Below are 22,406 nucleotides of genomic sequence, written 5' to 3' on the forward strand. Positions count from 1 at the left end.
ACGCACACGCGCGCACACACACACACACACACACACACGCACACACGCACACACACACACACACACACACACACATGCGCACACAGGAATGAGATGTGGAGTGTTTCTATGAAAGAAGTGGATTTACATGAGGGACAGCGCAGCAGAGACAACTGGAGTGGAGGAGGGGGAGTCACACACATTTGGACAAGGTGAGGAACAACACACACACTAACCTGCAGATCTTCTGTATGGAGGCTGGTGTGAGAGCATCTGTACTTCTACTGCATTTGGTGTTTATTTGTTTGGAGGGTTTGTACTTTACTGTGTGTGTACACCAAATAATAGTTCATATTTAACTTGTTGTATTCACAGATAAGCAGATAAGCAGCTGCTAACAGTTCATAACTACTGCTCTTAGAGCAGCTCACACACTCATACAAGTGGAATACATGTTTACTGATATGTGCACTAGTTTACCCCAGCTAATGCAGTATAACACTAATGCCAATAAAGCAAAAGGAGGGCTGGTAAAGTCAAGATATAATCAATGAAAGAAAACGTTGTGAGGAAGCAAGAGAGGCAGAGGAGGACAAAGATGCACAAAAAGAAACAGAGGGTAGATACTGCTCTATGCTCTGCAGTTGGAGAAGATTTAGAGATGAGAAAAACAAGGTCTGAATAAGGACAGACACTGTGTGTGCTTGCTTTCTGTCAGCCAATTATTTGCGTATGTGCATTGGAGTTTATCACTGTCTGCTTGGTAAAGGGTGTTTTGACTCTTTTACCCTACATACCACCATAGATTATCACTGGCTTCATCACTGGCTTGTTTGGAATCGATTATTTAACACTATGTGCTAGAGCCATTAAGCAAAGTGTTGTATCCCTTAATACTGGTGATGATTATAATACTGATTTATTTATAAGGCTGTAATGAAGCTACAATGCCCCTTTCTTTTAAATCTAGCAGTTATGATACCAATTCAGAGGACTGGTGAGTTGTAATTATCCAAACATGATGGGTTTGTGCAAAGCATATTTTACCCCCACATGCTCCAGACTGTTATACAGAAAGTAAAAGGAAGCATCTACATGTGGCTTCTCTTTATAAAGCCTTTTGTAGAAAAGCACCAACAGGTGTCAAATGCTTTTACCTTAGCCAGCCAATTACATTCAGGACTCATGTTTCACATTCCGTCTATGGTTTGTGGTTTTCAATATATGCTTGTGTATGTGACTGACAGTTTTGCAATTTCTACACATTTTCCCATTTTGATTTCTTTGGGCCTTGCTTAAGAAAGACTTGGTTACTCTTTCCAGGCTACCTAGTGAAAGATGGGGAACAAAGAAATGAATTGCATAGGACCGACTTGAGAGCTGAGAGAGAATGTCAACATGATTTCTGCTCTGTGTAAAAAGGACTTGATGAATAAGGAAGCGGGTTAAATCAATTTTTAAGTTCCGTAGGTTGTGTGCAAAAGCACTGGGGCAATGAAACTGAAGTAAAAATGAATACAAGAATCAAAAGATACATTAATAAGTAATTTATTAATTAACTATGTAAAAAATGACTACTAGGTCTACATTTATGTGTTTGCATGTACTGCTACTGTGTGAGTTCAAGCTCTACTATATTATTACTATACTATACTAAACCATACCATACCATACCATACTATACTATACTATACTAAACCATACCATACCATACTAATTAAAGAAAAATCAAAAGCGGCTTACTATGTCAGGGTTTTATTGGATTAGTACCTATATCCTATGTGAAGAATTGCAAGGGTAACTAGGACACAGTGGACCAATTTCTCTAGAAGCTGAAGGGGGTGTGTCTGCCAGCACTACGTGACATTCAAGGTGTGTGATTTGGGTTCAGTTAAGGTTGATTGTTGCACAGTCTTTCTATTTTCATACCCTATGTTACCATTTCTGCCAGACAGCTAAAAAACTGTTGCAAAGATGAGAAGAACCTATTTCTCTTTCTTTTCTAAATAATCCATAAAGAACAAAATCAAACCATCATCCATAAGACATTAAATCATCACCATGACACACAATCAATTACACATTTTCATAATGGATGGATAACCTCCTACATCACAGTCAACACTACTCATATCTATGTGCTTTCCATGCCTTTGATAGGATTAACCAGCACATTCATTACGCAGCTTACATGTAATTTCTCTCACTGCTAAAGACAATCAAACCTCTCTCAGCATTTAATCTATCAGATATAATTACAGGCTATAGAGCATAAACAGAATAATCGTCCCATGACGCTTATGAGCAAGTCATCATTAGCACATGGCTAGAAATGTGGAAAGGTTTGTTGAGCAGTGGGCAAATCGAAAATGCCTACTGCTGAAATTAATGTGTGAATGATGTTGAAATACTGAGAGCAACACTGTTTGTCCTGAACAGCCAGAGCTTGACATGGACTGGGCATGTGAGAAATATAGGTATAACCTATAAGATCAGTTCTGAGAAAATCTCTTGCTTTACTGACACTGATATGTTTCACATTTTTGTCACCTAAAGCTTTGAGCGTCTGTCTCGAAGCAATCAAGCACTTTAAGCAGTTTAAAGCAATAAATAAACAGTATTCAGTCCATCATCAGACCAACACCTGTAAACATTTCAAAGATTGTACTTTTCACTCAACCAACCTCTGTTTAGCTATTAGGCTTACTAACTGCACACAATGCTCGACAGGCTGCTCTATTTCCACAAATATGCGTATGCAAGAGGCCACAAATTACAAGCAGCGTTCAGAGACAGAGGGAGAGAAAGACAAGAATGACTCAGATGCAACTGGTACAGAGCTCAGAACCACACTGACGTAGCACAAAGAATCAAATTAGCACAATTAGCATATGGTTAAAATTAAGAACATCAGTATTGGTACATACATGTAAAATGCATGTTAAATGAGGCTGCGCCTTCTAAAGTCCTGTACAGGCAACATAGGCTTACCCATTTAATCCTGCAGAGGTAACCCTCCTCTACAAAGGAACATCTAGATGGTTGTTAGGTGGCAGCATATTACATCAGCCACCACCCTATTATAGTATGACGGACTTAGAAGCCCCTTGAGGAAAATTTGGGATCTGTGATATCAGACTATATAAATAGATTTTGACTTAAGAGATCATCAACAACGACAGGCTATTTACTCTTGCTCTTTTTCATGACCAGAGATTGGGAGTTTCAAGAATCAGCATTGTCTTTATGAGTAAAAAAATTTGAAATAGAAAAATTTGTGTGACCGCATTTCAGAAAGTTCTACACAACTGAAAACAATGTCACCAACCATCTTAAGCTGTAATTACAAAGCTACCAATATGTCTTAAAATAACTACTAATATGCCAACCAGTGAGACTCGATGGTGCAATCATTTGGAAAAGTTTTTCCATATTTTGGTCTGTACAACAAAACTGTCCATTAAACCATTCATATTTTCTTCTTTTATTCATGTGTTTATTTTCTGTGGGTTACTCAAGAAAATGAATGAGACAGATGATGTGTAGAACACTGAAGGTACATGCCACATACATTCAAAATGCACTCACACTTCTCTCCCTAACCAGCATGCAGTTGTGCTCAGTAATGAATGGAAACTGTATTATATTTTGGAGAACTATAATCTGGGAAGCAAAATGCCTGAATCTCCATCAACCCCCCAGGGAGGCAGCAGGGCGCCAGCATCAGCCCAGTTGCAGCAAGTGACATTTAGCCCTCACAACAAGCTTAGCTGAGCAATGCCAAACCAATACATCTCCCCTTGGAGCTGTAGCCCAGATGTTGACTGACCTTCTCCACCCAATACAAAACAAAAAAACAAAAAACTCACAGCAGACAAATATTTTCCATACTACCTCCCAGTGAGGGATTGTAGCTGTATTAGAGATGTTTTTCATTATTTTGTTAACACTTCTCTCCAGAGGTTTCACTGTTTCACTCTTTTTGAACTCACACCTGAGAACTTCTCAGTAAAAATACTGCCTTACATGGATGGCTACAAGCTTTTCAGGCAGGGACTGAGATTTGCTGTCAGTCAGTCTCAGCCGTGTTTCTGTTGTTTCCAAGATAACATTAAACTATTTTGTACTATTTAAGATAAGGATAGGACCTCCTGTTTTGTAGGAGTTGTTGGAAGTACATTTCAGTCAGCCAACTCACGTTATATGAGTTAGAACATGTATTTGGCACCTGACTCACTGACGATAACTATCCCTTTGGGCAACCTAGATCCTACAGGTGAATGCTGCGGGTGAGCGCTGAATATATGTGGCAGTGATTAACAGTACACTTGAGTTGTCTGCTTCAACTAGCTCGCAGGTTTCTGGCCATAAATTTTCTGAAACGACCAGTCACCTGATTCCCTTGTTTGTCCATATGAAAACCCATCTGAAGTTGGTCCTTTGGGTCCTATCTCCTCCTCAAAGCCAAGCATGTCTGAGCACTGCCATATGTCCTGCCTTATGCTGAGATACAATTTGGGCCGCACCCAACAGCTGCTACAATCAGTCTGAATGCAGAGTAAGGCTTGAGCCTCTGTTTAGACTACTGTATATTCACCCTCCTCTTTTTTATCTGCCACCCTGCAATTATTCTGATGAACACCTTGCAGCCTCACTAACAAAATCAAACTAGTTTATACAATTCATTCATTCACAAATCCAGATGATGTTTGATTCCCTGTAGCAATAACTCCATTCTATCAGCCATAAATCATTGCGTGTGTAAACACATTAACGTTTCTGCAGAAATTGGCTGTCTTTTGTCATTAGCAAGAGGAAACCCAGCAGTTGTATTGGGCAGGCAAAAATCAAGTGCAAAATACCTTACTCCACACCCATCTTAATGCATTTAATAAGAGGCAAGTGGATACGCTGAAGGAGAGCATAATGAGACATATACTGGGCAGCTCCCAGTCGCCAACAGCAGAATCCTGTGGATCCTGTGGATATGTGAATTAATAAAACTCATGACTGTGAAGAATGCTGGGGTTGAAACACAGCATTTACTGTAGGTCAGATAACTTTTCAGTACAGTTTAGAAATTATGACATTTCTCTCCCTAAGCCAGTGGTGTGCAGCATAAAACTCAAGGATCAAGGAGGATCTAATTTGCTACCTCCCACAAGGTAGAGTCAAGCTCTTGTGGTGTGGCGTCTACAGTGGTGTGGTGGTTTGCTAGAGGTTGGCTTGAAATGGCAAAAGATAATACAGTGTAATCTATCATGTAGTGTGATGAAAGATGGTTGATGAAAGCCTGATGGTTTGGTTCTGTATTTACCCTGTTGAGTCTCTTCTTATTTCTTTGTTTGTCATTTCTCTGGTATATAATCATTTAGAGCTTAAGGTAGAATAATCAGGTGAATCTTTTTCTCACATGTGGACCTGGTACTCTGCAGCCTAATGGTGCTTGTAGATAGCAGTGACATATGTTGTTCTATTTACAGGTTCTACATTTTGATTAGGATGCAGCAGGGTACAACACTGTGGTGTGGTCAGTGTGGTTGCAGTTACTGTGGTATTAAACTGAACAGCTGTCTACTATGTCAACAGCAGAAATTAGACATGGATCAACATTTCATGAGACCAGCAGCCACACTCGCTTTGCCACTGCTAGGTATCATTGCAGCAAGGCCACCATAATGTATTCACTGGAAAACATAAGGGCAACATCAGTAACCACTCTGAAAGCACTTAAAGAGCACTTTCCTGGTATGGAGAAAATGGTTGTCCCAAAGTAAACCCACATGACCACAGAGACTCAAACTCAGGGCCTGCTCACTGAAGCAACAGTGCTCAGTCAACCCTCCCATGCCGTTCAAAGCCTTTTCTCATTTCTTCTGGACTTGAGCATGTAATGAGGATTGTTCTGACAAACTACACTGACAACAGTGGCTGGATCAGTGGGCTACTGTACAGAATGGTAAACTATCAGGTGACTTCTTAAGATGGGTTTACACTTCTGCAACAGTGTCACAGAGGCAGCGTCCATGGGTTCTGTAGCTATGATGGAAGTGACCAACTTGTGCCTCCATAAACATTTATCTAGAGGGGCAGTGGAGACTCCACATGAAGGAATATGATTGGTCACACTGGAAGCAAACAGAGGAAAGGGCTAGTAATCTTAGTAATAATACTCAAAAAAATTATGATCTAGCACTGCCGATCACTGTGAGCAGTGGGAATAGAACATGATTATTTCAGGTAAATAATGATGTACAGCAAGCTGTATTTTGTGATCTAGCTACCATATCAGTTTCCAATGGAAGGCTTCCCCTTGTTGCTCCGTATCACAAAGTGATTATTATTACATGGATTGTTTGGTATTTTTGTTTTACTGCAGTAAATTCATTGCTGCACTATAAACAAAATCCTACACTGTAGGCTTTTATGGCAGAAACAACCCGACACAGAGGCATAAGTCCACCTTCATTTAACATGCCTGCAAAAACTGTGACGAGCCCACTACCTAGATTATATGCTTAAATGCTCCTTTAACACATTATAAGGCTTCCATACATCAAGTTACAGAATATAACCAATGTCAACCCTTTTATTCACCTTATTTTAATATTATGCGTTTACTGTCAATTACCTTAAGTTTTGTTCAGGCACTGTTACACATCCTGTTAGTGCTGGCTTATCTGAACATTGTAGCACCTCTGTCATTGTGGCAGCAGGTTCTGGTCCATTACTGCTCACTTTTCTCACTGCCTACATTAAATGGCGGGGAACTGAGCCACATCCCCAACCCTACAGTAATTACTACTTATGATGAAATACACTTTGACAAATATGGTCCTGACAGAATATTGTTGCATGCGTCATTTTAGATCCATAGATTTGTCTTTGTCACAGCTAAAAATGGGAAAAAATTGCCTGAATATCAGTCTAAATGACAGTAGCTAAAAAGTAGCACAGGTCAATATGCAGAATATTAAGTTGGGATGCCACAAGTGATTATACAGCAGTGTGTTTAGATAAATGTACCAATCCACCCGATGATGCCAAGGCACCCATTATTCTGTCAGACAAGGCTTAGTACTATTTATCTCTAAACCTACTGTATTGAAGAAAACTAAGTAGACTAGTATACTTTTAGAACATAGTGTTTTTATCCGTCTCTGTTTCGAATCTGCCTTCTGTCAGGAGTCAAATCAACCAATTGGCATGCTTGAGGTGCAGGTCTGCATGATGCATCATTGAAATTTGGGAGGTGTGCACGTTGGCTCCTCCGTGACCTAACTCCCTTCTCCACCTTCTCAATGTAGATTTGGAGAGATTTTTAAATGTATTTTGAGGTGAAGTAACATTAGGTCACCATGGCCTTGAACTTTCACCTTTGCCAAACAAAATCTAATCAGTTCATCTTTGAGTCCTAACAGACATTTCTGCCAAATTTGAAGGGATTCCCTGCAGGAATTCCTGAGCTATTGTATTCACAAAGCCAAAACCATGTTTTGTGAGGTCACCATTACTTTGACCAGCAAAATCTTATCCTTATCTCATCCTTGAGTTCAAGTGAATGTTTGCACCATTTGAAGAAATTCTCTCAAGGCATTAATGAGATATCGCATTCACTAGAGTGGGGCGGATGTACATTTGGATGGACAACCCAAAAACATAATGCCTCCGGCCCTGGAGGCATAACAAAGATGAAAGATCTGCCAACAGTAGCATGAACATAATCCTCTGGATCAATGGCATAATTCAGAGAAGCATCACCAAGCAGATATTCTGACAAAAAAGGTCAAAGCTATCATCACAAAATCCACACTGAGAGGAGGGGACAGGGCAACAGAGAACATACAGGATTGAGAGGACAAGTATACCATTTTGCCTTTCATGAGATCTGATAAATCTCAAGTCATACACATAAACACAAATGTGTAGCCCTCTAAGACTTTAGGGATGGGGTGCCTTAGGGGCTTTTTGTGAGGTATGTGTCGTGGTACACCTGTTTTAAGTCTGGCTGTTAAAATGCTGAATACAACATTGTCAGCAGAAATGCTTAACTTTTCAACCACCAACTTACCAAGCAGTACCTACCAGCTAAAAGTAACGTAAATAATATTTTGTGGAAGAGAGTACATATCTTCTATTTTGCCACAGCATGAATGCAGGTAAACACATCATTTGATCTAATCCAACTAGCCCCGATCAATGCAGAATAATGATGTTTTGTAATCCTGGCTGTAAAGGTCCAGATCCAACAGAGTGTCTGGAGCTCAGTGTTGTACAGACTTCTGTAGGTGTGATAACAGCTTAGACTTTGCTTTTAGCTTGGTGATCAAAGTCTTTTCCATTATGCGATTGATTAAAGCACTTTTTGCTTTTAAAAATAATGACTTGTTACAGTTAATGGTTTGTAGAGTAATTTAATGTGATACATTATTGATTTTTGCAATGGGGAAATTCTCCTCTGGTTCGATCTCCAGTGAGAGCTCAGGATCAGATACAAAACAGCATGAATGGAGGTGGTAGGGATTCAGGGTGACTTGTTGATTAGTACATACTGTACAGTTCTAACTAAGTTAACCAAATTAAATGACAAAATACATTGTTTTAACCGCCCTTCAGAATGACACATTTTCTGATCTGACATAGCTATGATGACAGAATTTGTCAGTGTAGTGGTTGATTTGATGTGACAACACAATGGTTAAGGTTGTTAGGTTTAGGCACAAAAACAACTTGGTTAAGTTTAGTTAAAGATTAGGGTTTGGGTTAAAATAAGTTTTGGATATATTTACCACTTTGCTAGGTTTAGTGGAGCTTCATCGTCATGGTTACAATGATACCCATGTGGTTAAGGTTATTGAACAATCATGGTCAAGCTTACAAGAAAAAAACACGGAACAACAGTGATCTCCTTGTGTTGAAGTCTGATGTTTTTTTGACACAACTATCCACCCGACCTCCTCCCTACACAAACTTTTTCACTCTATAATAATCACCTGACTCATTCCTTTGCACTGATCATAATTACAACATGTCCTAGAGGGCTTGGTGATTTGAACGTAGGGAAGTTCTGGGGCACAAGCTGACATGACTGATTCTGTTTCTAATCTTGAGGGGACAGTCTCATTCTGCATGTGTTCAATTAGCATCTGATTTAATAAGGGAACAGCGACTAATGCAGTAATACCACAACAGAGGTAGATTGGCACACACAGAGCAACTGGTCAAGCAAATGCTCAAATGGGATGTAGATGCCAATGATAATGAACCCTTAATGAACCCCAAGGTAGTTTCACTCTAATGCACAAGGCTACAAACTCTTTTTGTCTGCACAAAGATTGTCGTATGTAGTCAGCTGATATTTTCCTAGAATTAAATCCTGTTTTGCCTGTTCGTTCACTGTGCTCCACAGAAAATGTAGTGAGTGACATGGAAGCTGTATCCTTCAAAATCTAGTATCTATTGTATCTAATAACTGCTTTTATACTATCTTAAGGTCTTTTCGTTTAGTTAACTGAATTATAAAACCATCTGAAGGTGGTAAGACAAGTATGCTTTTTCAGCAGTCTTAAGTTTAAACCTGGGGTAGGCAGTATTCTATTAGCCATTTTCAGACTTTAGAAAATCTAGCCCATGAAGGGAGACTTTGGCCAGCCACAGGTCTATTCAGAGAGAGAGAGTGTTCCTATTGGATGTTCTACAAATGCAGACACGTGCGCATGTCCCTTGAGACAGCTGTGTCAATATCAGTGAAGTGTTTATGAGATGGAGAGAACTTGTTGTAGCTCTCCTGGACAGGTACCAGGCTTTTAACTTCATTTTCCCGTAATATCAAATTTGTTGTAGTGGTTGTTAGTATGAAAGCAGGTGATGAGTGGCTATATTGAATGCTGCTAATAGTTTTATAACTTTCCGTAGCCAAAGGCTCACGGCTACAGCTATGACTGTGTTGTTTGTGTTGTGTGCATGAAGCATGTGCATATGAGCTGCAGGAGGGCAGCTGTATTTTCAGATTCTGGTGTTTTTGTATTTTTTTCTTTTCTAGATTTACCTAAAGCAAAATGTTTTTTACACAACAATGTATTTATATAATAATACTATATTATGAACTATAATTATGCTAGGTTTGTTTTGCTGTTAAATTGAGCCTATAGCTTCCACTGTAATTACCAAAGACCATATATTTCTGTGGGAATTAGACCTTCATTGTCAGTTATCTTAGATTTCGCTTTTTCCTTTGTAACTACTCTTCCTTTCTAATCTCCATCACTTCTCTTTGTCAGATTTTTTTCATTTTGTCCTGTATATCTTCCCTTCCCAAAGCTGAGCTTTGATTAATGCAATCTTTTTATTTTGATCCGTGTTAGTTACTAAAGTAAACACAGGGCCAATTTATATTTATATGCAAATGTTACCAGCCTCCGCTCAGATAATCTTGCAATGAAAATAAAAATATATAGGGGTACCTCATTGTAACAGGCATTTTAACACTTTACACAAACTGAATTGAAAAAGAATCATAGCTTTGGCAGATTCAACTGCCTGTCGATTTGTTGACATAATCAAAGAACCACTATGCTGGGTAAAGAGTTTGTAGTAATGACCACCCACCCAGACACAAGCAATGAAGCAGGTGATCAGATGAGAAAGTTGGTCCTCTTGGCATCGTATCATTGCAGCATCAAAGTACAGTTATTTTTAGGTCATTATTTTGCGACTTTCTGGACCACGCTGCCCTTGATGGTGGGTACGACCATGAATGAGGGGCACATAACATGAGGACAAACAGCTTTTTGTTTTGTTTGTTTACGACTATTAGCTTGTGTGGTGGGATGATTACATGCAATGTGCAATGTAGGTAGCAGGTAAGCTCTGTATATGATACGTTTAGCAAATTTGGACTTATGTATCTTCCTCAAACACTTCAAACCACATTCTCTGGGTGTATAGTAGCCACCAGTGACCCTCCAGTGTTTTCCAAAAAAACAGTGTAATAACCCACTATATGTGAGCTACAGTAAGATGTAACTGCATTTCTAAATTACTCTGGAAAGCAGGAACACAATTTCATTCTTTCCAGCCTTAACTCTCCCCAATCTTCCAATTCCTAAATGTCAAACGTCAGCTTCCATCCAGCTCCTCCCCTGTGTTATTCCTCGTCCACAGTGGAGGTACATAACTGTTTCAAATCAATGTTACACTTTACACATCAATGTTACCAAATTTGACATATGTGCCTTGGAGACTAAGTAATCAGTCAGTCAGCCTGTCAATAGGGAGTCAGTCAAGTAGTCAGTTAACTAGTCAGTACACCAGTGCTCAGTCAGTCAGCATATACAGTACATACTGTACATACTGCAACACTAGGTGTTCTCCTATATTCTTCTCTCTTCATGTGGACTTTACAACACTGTATTCTACACTATCATTCCATTAATTATCACTGATTGATTATTAACTGTCTTGTGGCTCATCTATCAATCCTTAGTATAACTTTAACTGCCCTTTATTGTACCACCATGCCCTGTATGAGCCCACCGTTATTAGTTCTGCCAAGGAGGTTGTGTTTTCACCTGTGTAAGTCTATTTGTTTATTTGTCAGCAGGATTACACAAAAAGTATGGGACCGATTTGCACCAAACTTGGTGGAGGCCTTTAGACTTCAGTCCATCAGCCCATATCCCATTGTACCTCTCTACCAGCCCATCCACAGTATCAGACTCCATTAGCATTAGGTAGGTGTACTAAATGATCTGCCTGTGTGTAAATATAGAGAGATGTAAGATTTTTTATAAATAATGTATTTATGCTGTACACACATATATGAACACAGCATACAGATGGGTTTCTAAAGCATTCTTCCTACAGAGAAAATTACAGGCAAAAAGAATTTACATCTACAAGAAGCATTCTACATGTTAATGTAATACTAATAACTACCAACTACTACTGGGTACTGTAAATAAAATTATGCAATGGCTTGCCTTTCATCTCTATCAGGCCACAAGACTGCATCGCAGAAGGAAATGCATTGCCTGGTATGACTAGGCCCACCCTAATATGCTTCAGCAGCTCATCACCACAGGCTTCCTTGGCTGCTAGGAGTAGGCATATGAGCTAATAAAGATGGTTTTCATAGACCAATGCCAAAGAATGTGGCAGCAGATAAAGATCAGAAAAACACGGTCAGTTGTTGAACCACAGAAGCTCTGCAAAAAATTGTTGCCCTGAATAACAACATAGCAGAACAGCTCTGGACCATCCATCTGATTTGCAAAGTGATGAGCAAGGCTTCATCCAGCTCAGTAGAAGCTGGGTGGTGCAGCGGGACAATGACCCTAAACAGCAAAGTAAATCTACTGCAGAATGACTTCTAACATAGAAAATCCACATGTTCGAGTGGCCCAGACCATAACCCAATAGGGATGCTGTGAAATGACCTCAGGAGCTGAGAGCTGTTCACACCAGACATCCTCCTAAACATTGAACAGTTCTGAGCTGCAGCTACAGAAAATGCATTTGAGGTTATTGGTGCCAAAGGAGATCTGAACAGTTATTAACTCTAAGGTTTTTTTTGTGTATTATTAGCTTAGGATCATTGTGTTTGTCTATACTCATGACTTAGATGAAGATCAGATCACATTTTATAACCAGTTAATGCAGAAAACCAGGCAAATAAAAAGGGTTCACAATTTTTTTTCTTGCTGCTATAGTTCTGTAGCTTTTGATTTCTTGAGTTTTTGTTCCCTCCCTTTTGCATCTGAAGGGGAGGTTGCATTCCCTTGCATTCCTGTGAGTGTGCTTTGCACCTACATAGACCACAGACTGTTCATTTATGTGATCTGTTGTTTGTTTGTTTTGCCGACCCAGCCAGGGGCAAAGCTCTGTCTACACAGTGGCTTTTTTCATTGAATTGTAGAGGCTATCCCTCCAACTTAGAACAGAAGAAACTTCCTGTTGCCTCACAGTGTGTGGACGCATTCGACCACAGATATGGCATTATCATGGGCATTGTTTCAAGAAGTATTTCTGAGGAATATCTGTGCTGCCGCCGCACACTTTTGTTCAGTTTTACCACTGGATTTGAAGACCCCTTCAGCAGCTCATGCTGTCCTTTCTGCTAGGTCTATAATGCACTAGAGTGCTGGATGTTTAACCCCAGTTTGGCGGCTGCTCTGCGGGGTATGAATACATGTCCCATACTTTGTATTGTACCAAGTGAATCGACTGAAAGGGAATGAATTGTGACTATTACTTCTGTTCCCTGAAGGAGAGGAATGAGGCACAACACCTGATTGCCCCATTTCTGTAGCTGGGCTCAGTAAAGGGTGGCTGTTGAACTGAAAGATGACCGTGTTAATGGATGTACATACAGTATGTGCAGACAGGGCCTCACATTCACCATCACAGGTCATCTGCCTTCAGACGTGAATACAGGTGTGTTCAGTTAGGCCGCAAAAGGATATGATGATATCCCATACTTTATGCATTGTACCTCACTCCTCTCCTTCAGGGAACAGGTGTTTGGTCATTTGGTTGGTTTGTACACAGTTTAACTAAAAGTTTGAAATGGGAAAATAGAGGTTTGTTGCATGCGGATCTATTGAAAACACCCAACAGGATGCACACTTCTTGCAACTACAGAGCGATAATGCATACCGATAGCTGTAAACAGTAATGTGCCATTAAAGGTAGCATTGAGTCAATAAAAGAGGTGAAAAAGAAGAAACAAACTGACAAAAAATATTGATGATGTTTCAAAACATTTAAAAAAGGTTTTGAAAAATAGTTTTGGTGATCAGAAACATATTCTTAGGCCTTGAGGAGAAAATTCTTTTTCGTAAAGCTGTGTTGTTTACAACTGGACAGCTTTAGAGACAATTGTAACTTTTAGATTCAAGTTCAGGTTGCATAATAAGGAGCTGAATATTCCCTTGCACAATCCCAGTGCTGTGCCCTTTCTTTACAACATTTATTTGTCTTTGACTTCAGGGGAAGACTAGGTGATTCTGCTGGGATTGATGTAGTAGGAGTTGGTTCTTTCTGACATCTTTCTGACATGCTTCAGAAGGCTTTTTAAACGCAACAGACTGGTGGCTGAAATATTTAACAGTCAGCAAGTCACAGAGAGGCCTGCTGGGCAATTGCCAACGCAACATCGACCTATTCAATCTATATTTCATGGTCATGAATGAATGAATGGCTGGCTTTTCTTTATATAGCATCTTCCTGTCGGGGGGGGGGACTTGTTAATGACCAAATCTAAATGTAAAGTAAGAAGTAACAAGAATGAAGAAACTGCAACAATAGGTCACTGAAGCACTCAGATTTTTTGGAGGTTTAATTAAACCCTTTTAACCTTTTAACATTTACTGAATCACTTTGAATTTAACCACATAAACCTGGAATTGAACAAAGACTGCAACACAATCCTATCAATGTTGTAACATCTGCAGGATACACAATAAAAATGCATATGAAAGCATACCATCTTACTGTAACAGATATTAAGAAGAGGAACACTGATTATACTCTTTGTACAGGATGTCCACATCAGCATGTTCTAGTGGCTGATAATATAATCCACACACCACAAACATCTGCAAATAAGTATCATATGTCTTCAAAGTGGACAGCACTGAGTAGTTGTCACCTAGACTGGAGATAAAGACCTCAGCTGCTCAGCTCCTCATGCTCAACCATGCTGACGATGGGCTGGTTCCTCAGTACTATACAGTATGTATGGAAATTTCAACCTGAGACCTGAGAGAGTTGTGATCCAGATCCAGAACCGTGATGGTCTTAGAACAACATTCAAAAAAGGTCTAGAATCCACCTGGGGCATGGCGTTCTGACCCTATGAAGATACTTCATCACTGCTTTTGTGAAAGGTTGCATGTAAAGCAGGCTCTAAGGATTGATATCCAATAAGGACTATTGCTAGGTGGCAGTGAGAACTACAGGAAGCATAGCTTTTTCTCTCGGATGTGAGGAGGTCCACTAACGGCCAGCCAAAATGCTGGTTGATCTGTGCCACACACATGGCAGACCCTCAGAGACTCAAGGTGATGACTGTCCCTGAGGACAAAGATGCATTTTTCTCCCACACCAATCAGCCCATCAGAGAAGTGTCAAAGCCCTTGTGTGCAGGACAAAAACAGTTTCTCCCCCTATACCAGAACTAAGGGGAGCAGTTTCAAAGGGCTACATCTGCACGAACCTCCGTAGCTTTAAGTGTACTAAGAGCAACATCTTCAAGTGTTATTAGACATACTATCATGAGTGTAAGCGACAGTTCCTGGTGCTGTTGACTCAATGTGCTCATTAAGCTCAGTGCTGATAATTGCGCTTGGCACAACTGCTAATGAAGGCCACCAAGACTGCCTGGTCCCCAACAACAAAATGAGTAAGTTAAAAAAAGCTACTGTATATTTCTCTACCAGTGTAAAACTGGGATTCATATTTCATCTTTTGCTGCAGGCTAATACATACACATACTACACTGTCTCAATAATCCATGATAGATACTACCCTAAGTATAGAGACTAGATTTTTCTCATATAAAGAAAGTAATATTGGAACTTAGTTAATGAGAAGTTTAAATGAAAGAAAGGAAATTAAATATACAGTACATTGGTGTATATCTTTCATGTGAAATTAAATGATACCTCAAAGTACACAGTCTTATCAGTTACCATCAGCAAGCTGATTGTTGTCGGACACATCTTTGACACAGGAAACCAGTGCACTTATACAACACCATTGGGCCATGCTTGATCACAGTATTTGGAGTTGAGTGTTTCTCATCCAGTCCCCTATCCAATCCGTTTCAAGTTGATCTGGGAATATGAAATGGCATTCTGAAAATTACAGTGCTACTGCAAAGCATCCGGTCCCTATCGGCCCTTATTTCACAACTGTCAGGGACATTTTAAGAAATCCACAGTGTGACAGTTTTGCTTTCCTGGTCTCGTAAAGTTAATGAGGTGGTATAATACGGAGATTGCTTCTGTGCTAAGTATTATAACACAATACCAAACTACAGGCGTATGTTATGGGTCATAAACTGAGGATGAATCAGCTGGGGTCATGCGTGCATAGTCGGTGTTGTCCTTTATATTATGTAATTCTATATCATGGCTAACTGTGTTTTTCCCTTTATATCTATACCAGGGTAATGCCCAATGACTCACTGTCAGGGGCTCTTGTCAAGCATATTCCATGTTAAACACAAGTCCAGTTAGCTTTCTCATCAGGGTGAGGCTAAGTGTAAGAGTATGTGAGTCTATATGGTTTGTAATCTTAGTGTAATTAGTATTTCTACAATCAAAAAGTCACATGCTCTATCTTTAATCAGTCCAAAACACAACTAATGACATGACATTATCGTTACTACTGCACCTATATTTTAAAAAATATTGCAAATTGGTTACCACCTCATTAACATAGTATCACCATATCATTATTTAACTGCCACTCCAGAAAATAGCATCATGCCAACATATTAAACTCGCCAAAATATTATCAATATTCCAGTATCATTGCCCACTGCACCGAGACATTACCACTCTACTACGATGTTACCAGCAAACATTACTACCACATCAACATGTTATCACCATGTCTAAGCACAGTGCCACTTAACAAGAATGATTGAATAATATGAATTTAAATCATTTAAACTTGAGAAATCATGTCTGCAATTTAAAAATAAAAAAATGCATGTTTAGACACATGGCCATAATAAATAAAGAACACCTAGTAACATCTCTTATGCATGGAATTAAGTTTCATCCTCAAAAGCTTCAAAACATGGCTAAGTCTAAAAATTAAAGTAAGAGAAAAAGCACAACAAGCTATTAATTGTAAAAAATGAATCAAAGAATGGAAATGCAATGTGAAATAGCTTGTATTAAAAATAGCAAAAATTACTACATCATACTTTATTTTATTATCATATTGTGAAGATCTTGAAAACATAGGACCTTTTACAGTAGGTCCCCGCAGGTGACAGTTATCTGCCACAGTAAAGGTCTGGGGCAGAGTACCGGAAACCTCATTCCTATTCATGCTTGGTGTCTATGGATGTATGCTCACGGCTATTTGACCTTATTAATGATGACTGACAGTGTCTTGCTGTTTCTCCATGGAGCAAACAGATCACTAGAGTTTTCTTGTATCAGACCTTTAGAACTTCAGTAGCTATCAGCAATTATTCATTATTCCAGTGAAGCTACTGGCATCAACTAGAACTGATACATGGGTGTCAATAACACAAGTATTGGTGACATACAGTACATTTAATTGGTTCAGATATGGCTTCAAGGCATGGCTGACAACACTGACTCATCGTGGGAAAAAAAAAATCAATAGACAGAAGCATGATAGTATTTAAATTAAATTTTTGATCTGAATTAATTCAGCTGTCACAGATTAATGCCAACTAAAACATTCAATTGCTCAGTGACATAAGTCAATATAAACAACACGGAAGTGAATGGCTTGTAACAAAGAAATTACTTTGCAGTTTCACATGTTTACAAATCACATAAAAACTAAACAGGGCTTTATATGATCAAAGGAACAACAAAAATAAAACTAAAAGAAACAATGTGAAAGATTCAATTTGGGGGTCATTTAATTAAGAACTAAAAAAAAAAAAAAAACATTGTATTCTAAACACCAAATCAACAAAAACTGTTGAAGGAGCATCCGTGCCTGCCACCTCTCCCCAACGATCAATAGCATTACTGGCTCTTGCTTTGCCACAAATGGCTCTGTGATGACACCCTGATCCAATTCCCAAAACATAAATCATTCATCAGCAGCAGGTACACAGAGCAGAAGCAGTCAGAGAAGGAGGCAGAGTCCTGACCTTTTCCTGCCAGGCAGAGATACACCAGATACTGTAGTCAGAAACATCCACTTGTTTCAGTGCCATCTGCAACATACTATTCAAAGTCACATGTAATGCTGCACTATATCATCATTATCCTTCTAACTCTTTTTCTCAATCTGTCTCTGCCTCTATATCTTTCCCCAGAACATGACTTGAAGATGAGCTGCCCTCAGCCTGAGTTAGAGGAGAAGGACTGTCCTCCACCAGAGGAATTAGAGTGTAAAATCTGTTACCAGCGCTACAATGCCCACAACCGCAAGCCTAAGATCCTGGACTGCCTGCACCGGGTCTGTGCCCGCTGCCTCATCAAGATCCTGGATATTGCTGATGGTGCAGGCTGCATCTCCTGCCCCTTTTGCCGACACCAAACTGAGATCACAGAGTTTGAGGTGTCATCCCTGCCTGACGATGCTAACATCATGTCCCACTTGGCAATGCGGGACAAATCCTGGAGCTCCGACCACAACAAGGAGGTGGTTCTGACTCCAAAGAGTTTCTCCTCCTCTAGCCCATCTCATGACTCCTCTAACTGCCTGGTTATCACCATAATGGAAGTGCAGAGGAACTCACAGCACTCCCCGAGCCGCTCTGACATTTACACTGAGCAGAGCCTGGACTCAGTATCAATGGGCTCCAATGGGCCAACTGATCAGGATGCCCTGTCCAAGTTCTGTAACCATGTCCCACGCATCCTGGTGTGGCTGCTGGGTTTCTTATACTTTGGCTCGCTGCCTCTAGGAATCTACTTGTTAGTGATCCAGAGAGTGACTCTGGGTATTGTATGCGTTAGCTTGGTACCATCAAGTTTGACAGTCTGCCTGGTCTATGGATTTTGCCAGTGTCTGTGTCAGGGAATGTGTGACTGCTCCACCAGAGGCTGATATGATGTGACTAAACTGATGGTCCTTGGATGGGATAAAATGAGCGGCAAAAAACGGAAATTTGGTTTGTTATGTAGATAGATATGAGTTCCAAAAGTGAAAGTGATGTTGTTTCCCCAACAAGAGACTGACTGACTACCAGTTAGTTACTTCCATGCAAATAATGGGCCAGTCAGAACATCTAGGAAGACCATTTTCAGTGATGGTCTACGCTTTTAGGATGAAACTCAGAAACTGGTTCGGCCACAGCCACCGACAAGCTCTGTTAGTAGGAACAGCGCCTATACCTACATTTCTGTAATGTATTTTTGTGACCTTATTTGTTCTGTGTTGTGTGTATGACCTAGTCTAACATTTTAGATTTGAGAGCAGACCTTTAATCTTTGACTTAAACTTTGACAAAGTCCTGGGCCCTCATTTATCAGCGTTGTATACCAACAAAAACTTAGCAATCATTTTTAAGTGAAGGGTGGGATATACTTTCGGATGCCTGTACATTTTGATTCAACTCTAAACCATGAATATACACAGCACCTTCTGGTGAAAAAGCACTACAAATGAAACATCACAGACCAAATAGCAAGGGTATTTATATCATAGACCACATGAGCAAACTATTAAGAAAAATTCACAGAATTTGAATCTTCTACATTACAAGTCACTTAACAACTGCATTTATGCATATGATTGGATAATTAGCAGTTGTCAGTAAGAACAAAGTGGAGGAAATAAGCCAGTATTTATATTAGCACTACATGCTACTAAATGTTAAAGCTACAGGTAACTCAGAATTGAATAGATTTCAACTGTGATACTGTCTTGCCATCAGCTCCTGAAAATATCAATAACTGTATATTGTATGATGGAGAAGCATTGGCCCTGACAATGGATTTAAAGATATCAATCTGTTAAACCTGCCGATACAAGTCTGTTTCAACATCTTTATATTCTGGCTGACAAACTCTATGTAAAACAGAATATGGAATATTGCTCTTCAAGGGATATGTGATTGACAGGTCATGAATTAGCTGAAGTTGCAAGAAAAGCACTGTAGCGTATTATTGAGCAATGCAAGAACTATTACAGGATTATTCACCACTAAAATTCCAGATCTTAGCAGGAAGAGAAAGAATATTTGCATGCAATGCACATTTCAAAATACAAAACACAAATTGCCAAATTTGTGAATTGGCCATAATACTTTGTTACCCGTTTTGGGCATTCAGTATGTGTGATGAGGTTGTTATTATTACTTATTTAATCTGCCCCCTCCTTCTCTTTCTCTCCATCTGACTCAAATACACGCATGTCAGTCAGGTTGTCTTTTTGAGTCTATCTGGTATATGTAACACATAAGCCAGACTCATATCTCAGGTTTTTTGATACTCTTTTGATGTTTAGCAACAAACTTAAGTTTCTTGTTGGGTTGAACAAGGCTGCTTGGTTGTAATTTTTAGCCAGCCCTAAACACAAATGTTGCTGACTGACTGAGTGATGGCCGAGCATTTAAGTCACCCTTTAGAAATTGCTCTTTCAAAATGGTTTGGTGCAAAGAAGTAGCCAACCTACCAACTTTGTCGCCACATTTACTGACTTTTCACACCCCTTTTTCAAAAATGTACCTAGCAACAAATCTAGCAACTTTTTGGACAAACCTTAGCCATTTTCTGTGGAAGACAGTCACCAGTAATACCCCATGTGTGTGAGGTCGGGCTTTCCCTCTGTAAGCACAGCTGAATGCAAAGCAGCTGACATTAATGACCGTCTACCTTTCTCTCTGAGTGATCACTTACAAGTAAATCAAGTCAAAATCACAGCACAGTCTTTGCCAACTTTGTGTATGGTGATTTTGTCTGACAACAAATACGCAAAAACATGTAAATGAGAACAACTTTACTAGGAATTCGTCTGTATCAGAGGCCCTGCTCAGACCTGGCATTAACATGCATCTTTGGTGACGTCTCAAGTGACCACTTGTGATCAGATCTTACTTACCCACTGTATATGCAAATAAACATGTATACGTTGTTGTTTTTAGCCAGTCTGACTATGGAAAGACAGGTTGTCAATGTGTTTGTGTGTGAGAGGGAAAGAGAGCAGGACAAGGAGGGGTTGAGTGAAAGCACTGTGCACAGTTCTATCATGAAATACGATTTTAGCCATTTGAAATAGTAAAACATTTTCATTTCATTATAAAACTGTGGTGGGACTAATTAGCATTAGAGTGATTTGATCTAAAATGCGTCCTAAATGTGTCTTTGGTGCACTCACACCTGAACTTAGAGCTGTCCACCTGTTATCAGATCACCTGAGAAGGATGTTAGTACCAGGTCTGAACAGGGACAAAATACTGTAGATGTGAGCACAGAGAGGAGGAGAGAGGAGGGCTGAAACCGGCTGACACGAGCTGACAAATAGCCCACCACATGGTCCAGTCATACACAGTTTTGATCTAGTCTTGTTTTTGTACAGGTTGTAAAAAGCTGATTGGACTCAAAGGTACAGTTTATGGCCATCGGAGTCCTCTCTTAACCTCCATACTGACATGGTACACATATACTGCCACACTTCAGCCATGTGGATTTGTTATTGTGTGGCACTTAAATGTTGGGTCTATGTGGCATCTTGAGTTTATTTTGTACGTAAGAGAAATATGCCCCTATGTGTATCATCATGACAAAAGTCACAATAAACTATGGTGTTGTTTTAACAATTATTACACTTTTTAAATATAATTTCAAAGCTTTCATTGAAGTCTCCTGTAGCTTTAAGCTTCTCCTGTGGGTTCCAAAAAGTAGTTTTCCTTATAGCTCTGTGACCACAATATATATTCTACTGTGTTAGAAGTTTGTCCTCCAAGACATCTTGAATTGCTGCATTCGTAAACAGCAATGATTTACATTTCCAGCAGCATTTAAAAGAAGCTTTAGACTATAAATTGTTTCATGTAAGTGGAAGTTGCAGTACAAGAGCATGGTGATTTACTTTTGGCGGTATTTGGAGCAACTATTTACATTTGACAATTACCAACTTTCTTTTACTCCTAAACACCCACATTTTAATCTTAAGAGTCAAATTAGTAGCTTTTCAGTACAACTTTGATCATTGAGGGCCCTTGACTGATTATTAATTATAAACTTCAGATAATGATATTTTTTCATAAAAATTAAAATGTAGTATTTTGGAAAAAATAATAATAATAATTTTGTGCTAAACTGTTCCTGTAGAAGTGCAGTTTATTCTCTGACATTGCAGTTTTTTACTTTCTTTTTTTCCTTTCCTTTGGCAACTTGTCTCGATCACTGTCTCTCTACCCTCTCCTATGTTTTCCTGTGTTTCTGTCTATGATCTCCTCAGCTCTCAGCTTAGTGCCACACTTCTGATTAAAGACAATGGAATAAATGGAGAATAATTTTCTATATGTTGCTTGTGTGCATATTTATTTTCATGGATGCTGGTTCCTGATTAAGTCCACCTTTTGAATGTCAGCACAATCAATACTGTCATCACTGTTTAATCTTGCATAGTCTGTGTCATCAAGCTCAAAGAGACTAGATGCTGTTATACTTCAAACTAATGAACTCTAGAGCCTGACCAATATTGGATTTTTGGGGCCGATGCTGATACCGATATTAGGAAGTAAAAGAATT

General features: G+C 39.4%; 2 protein-coding genes across 4 annotated transcripts in view; one reads left to right on the plus strand and one right to left on the minus strand.

The window, feature by feature from the left end:
* cep89 (centrosomal protein 89) overlaps positions 1-22,406 on the minus strand; it is a 54,282-nt gene that overhangs the window by 8,647 nt on the left and 23,229 nt on the right. The window lies entirely within an intron of this gene.
* zgc:165481 (uncharacterized protein LOC100073327 homolog) lies at positions 6-22,331 on the plus strand. Its single transcript, XM_056383027.1, has 2 exons — positions 6-191; positions 18,020-22,331. Exons 1-2 carry the CDS (start codon positions 128-130, stop codon positions 18,754-18,756), a joined length of 801 nt encoding a protein of 266 aa, XP_056239002.1. The 5' UTR covers positions 6-127; the 3' UTR covers positions 18,757-22,331.

The sequence above is a fragment of the Seriola aureovittata genome, chromosome 1 (genome assembly GCF_021018895.1).
Source record: "Seriola aureovittata isolate HTS-2021-v1 ecotype China chromosome 1, ASM2101889v1, whole genome shotgun sequence".
Lineage (NCBI taxonomy): Eukaryota > Metazoa > Chordata > Actinopteri > Carangiformes > Carangidae > Seriola > Seriola aureovittata.

What these genes read in the sequence shown, in the direction of transcription:
- zgc:165481 (XM_056383027.1), top strand. Translation starts at nt 128, where the DNA reads ATGAGGGACAGCGCAGCAGAGACAACTGGAGTGGAGGAGGGGGAGTCA. An exon ending in GTCACACACATTTGGACAAG is followed by an intron (nt 192 to 18,019) that starts GTGAGGAACAAC and finishes ATCTTTCCCCAG; the next exon opens with AACATGACTTGAAGATGAGC.